The 6,000-nt window shown below is 35.5% G+C and overlaps 1 protein-coding gene across 4 annotated transcripts in view; it reads right to left on the bottom strand.

The window, feature by feature from the left end:
* Nucleotides 1-579: 579 nt before the first annotated feature.
* The window catches only part of plekhg5b (pleckstrin homology domain containing, family G (with RhoGef domain) member 5b), a 70,305-nt gene continuing 64,884 nt past the window's right edge, over nucleotides 580-6,000 (bottom strand). For all 4 annotated transcript variants that reach the window (XM_077218708.1, XM_077218707.1, XM_077218709.1 and 1 more), the window contains 5 exons: nucleotides 5,590-5,722; nucleotides 5,210-5,325; nucleotides 4,931-5,076; nucleotides 3,067-3,996; nucleotides 580-1,989 (listed from right to left, as the gene is read on the bottom strand). In XM_077218708.1, coding sequence (XP_077074823.1) covers nucleotides 1,980-1,989; nucleotides 3,067-3,996; nucleotides 4,931-5,076; nucleotides 5,210-5,325; nucleotides 5,590-5,722 — 1,335 coding nt within the window. In that variant the 3' untranslated portion in view covers nucleotides 580-1,979. The remainder of the gene's footprint in view (nucleotides 1,990-3,066; nucleotides 3,997-4,930; nucleotides 5,077-5,209; nucleotides 5,326-5,589; nucleotides 5,723-6,000) is intronic.

Genomic DNA, 6,000 nt, shown 5'->3' with positions numbered 1-6,000 from the left:
TCTAGATGACCTATTACAGGGTAACTTAAACCCGGACCTGGATGATACAAAATTGTAATATAAAATAAATATAGGGGTTTAAATATATCATATAAATAACTCACCCTCCCTCTTGCAGCGTCCTCTCTTCTCTGATGAAGCGTTTACTGGTGGGAGGGCGGGGCAACCTGTCACTCACACCACGATCAACCAATAGCAAATCACAACCATCTAATCAATTCCCCATGGGCAAAATTAAGTCCTACCATACCTTGTTCGAGAAGCCGTTTTACTCGGATTTAAAAGACTAATGCAACTTCCATTTCATGCCAACTTTAAATATTTGATGTTCTTCTGCCACTTGAACCAGATGATGTCAACAAGGCAGCCAACATGAATGAAAACTTTTTTTACCCCACTAATATCTCATCTCATGCGACTCCATATTAAAAGACATTTGTCAAAGGCATTACTCATTTTACTCCATATTTTATTTCATTTCTAATAATTCTAGAACTTACTGCACTTTTAATGTTTTATATTGAAATAAAATCAGTGTATAATGAGAGGTCACTAATAATTCACATCAAACTCCGCCAATACTGAAAGATGTCTTTTATTTCGAAAGACATTTAAGGAACACTCCCTCAACATGGGAAAACAACATTATTTTGGTTCTTAGCAGATTTCAAAAATTAATTCAACAAATGACAATGACCAAATTAAGACGACAAAACAAAAAAAAGTACAACCGTGAAGTGAAAGGATACTATTATAAACCACATTTTATGTATAAAACAAAGCAAGCTCAATAAATATGACAAACACAAAAAGCCTACTAAGTAAACATATAATACATCATATTTACTTTGGGCAGGGTGGTTTTTTTTTGTTAGTTTGTTTCTTTTTCGAAAGAGAGTTCAAAAGGACTGGGTTTTAGTAATGCACCGGGCAGTTTCAGTTTAACCTTTCGGGTAACAGCAGTGAGATCATAAGCTTAGAAAACAATAAATCCTCAATACATATGTTAACATTTGAAAACCAAACACCCTATTCAGTGTTAGATGATCAATAATAAGTGCTCATCTAGGGTCAGGCGATGCTCTCTGAATCCTTAAACGTTATAAACCAAAAATACAGTTTTTTTCAGTCCGTTTACCTTTAATTAAACATCAAGCATATTAGATATTATTTATGCATTAACTTGACCCACACAACACAATATACAGTAAGGTGTTCAAGGTGCACATGTATAACTTAAATAAGCCGCGCCAACCTAAAGATTTAATCATATAAGCAAGTTGCATGACAGAAATATTCACTCCATCCTGTCAAATGAACATAACACTGGTCCTAAAGTAATGTGTAACGTGCCTTAGTGGCTACTCAAGTTATCTAAAGTCAAACAGTGATTTGGTTTAGGTCAAGATTCTAGAACTCATTCAGTCATACACACACACACACACACACACACACACACACACACACACACATTTGGATTCACACACTTTCCCATACATGAACACACACACACACACAGTAGTGCAGTTAACGTGAATCACCTGCGTCCTCTTTGTCGAAATATACTTTTTACAGAAACATTCTTAGAAAGAAAGCGAACGGGGTGGTGAGGGAATCCAAGATGTGGCGTTTTATTCTCATATTCTCATTTCTACTTCCTCTTAGCCACCACACGACCCATCGTAAGCTCAAACGTCCCACGTTTTCCTTTGATCAGTTGGTCTTGGAGTTCCGGTTCTGAAAAATGTACGGCCCTGCTGACCTCTTTTGAAGTTAGTTGTAGTTATGTTTTACAAAGTGCAACGAGTTAATGAGCCTGCGCTCCTCCCCTCCCGCAGAGAAATGACAGGAAAGCTACACGATGAGGAGTCCATCCGACTGGAAGAGGGAGCGGAGAGGAGAACTCATTGGGTAGAGTGCATTTGTGTCCCGAATTCAGTCTCACAATGTCGTCCCGAAAACATCTGTGCCAGAAGATACTACACTTCTCTAAGGGGAGAAAGAAGACGACAAGTGTCAAAAAAAAAAAGTTTTTCTACTTTTAACAACAAAAAATGTTCCAATGTTAGACCAACACCAACATTCCCTCTGAGTAACCACTAAATACTTTTAACTTAATAATAAATAAATAAATAAATAAAGCATCCTGACACCAAAATATAAATACATCTATCGCTTATATATATATTTCTTTACCTTTCCATTTTTCTCTTTCTTTTCATAGATAACATACCAATATAAATTGACTATACAAGAAAATTAACTGCCATCTAATGTAGTCTACTAATTTTATATTATATTATGTTTATTTAGTGCTGTCAAATTAATTAATCGCGATTAATCACATCTAACATAAAAGTATGTAAACATGTGTGTGCATAAATATATACATTATATATACACACACACACACACATATATATATATATATATATATATATATATATATACACACATACATATACACATACATATCAAAATTATGTTAGATTAATCGATTTGATAGTAATATTATATTAATTAAAAACTTTTTTGCAAAACTGCTTTGAAACAATCTATATAGTAAAGACAGATACACAAATTAAACAAACTAAATATTGAGGTAGATTGATTGGCAATGTTTTAATAAAATAAAAAATTGTATGTAATTAAATTAAAAGTAGACCCTCATTTATTTAACAAAACAGATGCAAATAAAAACAAACAGTATATATATACACACACACACACACACACACACACACACACACACACACACACATATATATATATATATATATATATTTAAAATATATATACACAAACACACATTTTATTAACCATTTTGAAATGTTTATCTTTTCTATTCTCTGTAAACCTGCTTTGGAATAATATATTTAGTAAAAAGACTACAGAAATTTAATATACCTCAGACACTGTATAAAATAAAACACCAACCAAAATTTTATAAATATCTTAATTAACAAATAAACTGTTCTTTATTAATTGTTTTTTTAATTTCTGCACATTATCTGTTAAATCGCCAAAAGAAAAAACAATATCCAAATACAGAAAGGTGACACTTACGAGGCTGTGAGCGTTGAGTTGAGCACCAGTGTGGTGCGTATCCTGTAGAGCTGGGCCAGTGTGAGTTTTTTGTGCTGCTGGGGTCTCTCACTGTGGCCCGTCCTCTCCGTGCCACTAGGGGGCGACAGCTCCCCGTCTGACGCACTGCAGGGAATCTGGTTGCTACCAGCCTCATGTGCAATTTTGGCTCGTCTCAATGTGTCCAAAAGCATGCCTGAGGGCAAACTGCACGTGAGTCTGTGGCTTTCATCCGTCTCTTCATCCTTCGGGAGACACTCGTCCGGTCCGGCAGGGTTGAGCTCCGTCAGGCTCCTGCTGAGCGGCGCTTCTACATATTTAACCCCCTGCTCCCATGTGCGCCGACTTCCTGTGCAATCTGTGGCTGCCCTGGCAATGCCCGGGTTACAATGGTGAACCGTGGACAGCAGGTTATCCTCTGAACGGGATTTGACAGCAAGTCTCTCCAAAAACGGCAGGCGACACTCGACGCGGGGTCGGCGCCTGGGCTTTAGAGACTGCGCCACTGAGTTCTGAGATCCAAATGAGCTTTTATCTTCCTCATCGTCTTCCTCTTCCACATTTTCTTTCTGCTCATCTTCTCCTTCGTCACCCGTGGTCTCCGCCTTGTCCTCCTCGGAGTCGTCTTCCTCCACCGGGGCCACTCGACTCTGGGATTCCACCATGGACTCTGGCGAGAGTGTCCCGTAGGCGCTGTCCATGGACATGGAACGGCACTGTGGGTCCAGGTCTGAGCCCTCCTGACTGTCCAGATGGGGCTCGATGTCTGTGGCCTGCTGGTGTTGGGCCTGCGCTGAGAGGGAGGACAGACTAGCATTACCTAGATCAGACTGAAGAGTAGAGGGATCCAAAGATGATCCAGACTCATCCATATCCATCACTGACAAGGTTTCTGTGGAGCCATCTGATTGGCTGAAACAGAAAAACCATAATGTGAGTTCATTTTTTTCGTGAGTTCATTTTTCGTGAGTTCAAATTGCCAGCCAAAGTTGTTTGAAAAAAAGATATATATATATATATATTTTATTTGTTAATTCAATTAAAATAATACAATTATTTTAATTGAATATATAAAAATAAATAATATAATATAAATGTATATAAATATATAATTTAAAATATAAAATGTAACGAAATATAAAATGTATTAAAATATGAATAAAAGACATTTTTATTCAAATAAAATAATGTATCAATGTTGTTAAAAATAATTAATTTATTAAAATAAAATAATTGTAATTATTTTAATATATATATATTATAAATGTGTATAAGTATATAATTTAAAATACAAACATTAAAATGTAAATGAAATATAAAATATTTATTAAAATATGAATAAATTGAATTAAATTCAAATAGAATAATGTATTTATTAAAATAGAATGTAATAAAATAAATTATACTTATTAACATTTATATATTGCTTAAATTATAAATCATTAAATGTAATCAAATATAAAAATAAAGGGCCTGGTTTGGTTTCACAGAAATGTCTTAGATTAAGCCAGGATTAAGCCTTAGTTCAATTAGGACATTTAAGTAGCTTTTATAAATGTGCCTTAGAGAAAAACATTACTGGTGTGCATCTTGAGGCAAAACAATGCAACTGACATATTTTAATATATATCAGTGTAAGTTACTTTCAGTTAAAACAGCTCAAACATGCATTTTAGTCTGGGACTAGGCTTAAGCCTTGTATGTGAAACCGGCCAATTATATATTAAAATATTAATTCTTTAATTATATTAAAATTAAAATAATCAGTTTATTAAAACTTAAATTAAATCAAAATAAATAATACAAAAACAAAATAAAACAATTTATTATAAAAAAAATCAAATACCTATTGCTCTGATCTTTGTGTCTAAGGTGAGGTGAACTGGTAGTGGAGTTACAGCTGTCCTCGTCTTCCCCCTGATCCTCCATTTTTTTCTTCAGACAAGCCTTCTGTCTGCGAGCTTCTTCTGACCGCAGCCGCTGCAGTTGATTCTAAAATGCATGCACAAAATAGCTAAATCAGCAAACTTATCTAGCAAGGACTAAGAGATGGTCTTCAGATGGTTTAGAATATCACAAATGTCAAACGGAGATCATTATTTCTGAGGCACAAGTATGACTTTACCTGGATATTGCAAATTGCATCGGTCCAGCTTCGCCCCTGGGTGGCGCTGTTGGCCTGGAAAGAGTAGGCAGCCACAGCGCTCTTGAACTCATTGAGGTAGATGAGGACAAATGAGCCTAGGAAAATAAAAAATAAAAACCGAAATACATTTAAACCTACAATTGAATTGATGTGATGTTGTTAAGGATAATTTCTGGTTGGGACAAAAACTAACATGGGAGAGATTGAGAGCGATTTATCTCATTGCCTCTAGTTAGGACATTAAATGATGACTATAGTTCACAAAATGCTCTCTTGAGATCTTCTGCTGCTTGTTTCTGCTCATTTGTCATATTAAATGTAAATGTAGACCGCTATTAATCTGGGCTCAGACTGCTCACCTGGGTCTTTGAGCTCTCGGCACACCACATTATGCAGGAGGAGAGGCTGTCGGATCACTTTCACCTTCTCTAAACGCTTCGCTGGTTTAGTGATCAGAAGCAGATCAGTGAAAAGGAAGCAGTAAACCTCCATCTATACAAGAAAAGATAACATGAACACAAGCAGTATTTAAAGGCCTGAAAATTATTTAATTATTAATTAAAATGAAAATTAGCCCATGATTTACTTACCCTCAAGTCATCCTAGGTGTATATGATAATTGTTGTAATATTAAAAAATGTCCTGGCTCTTCCAAGCTTTATAATGGCAGTGAATGGCCGTATCTGTTTTGAATCCCATAAAAGTGCATCTATCCATCATAAAAGTTAATCTATCCATCATAAAAAGTGCTCCATACTGCTCCGGGGGGT

This window comes from Siphateles boraxobius, unplaced genomic scaffold (genome assembly GCF_051911475.1).
Source record: "Siphateles boraxobius isolate OS27281-9 unplaced genomic scaffold, OSU_SipBor_1 77, whole genome shotgun sequence".
NCBI lineage: Eukaryota > Metazoa > Chordata > Actinopteri > Cypriniformes > Leuciscidae > Siphateles > Siphateles boraxobius.
The sequence above is the reverse complement of the archived record's forward strand: the minus strand, read 5'-3'. Positions and strand labels throughout refer to the sequence as shown.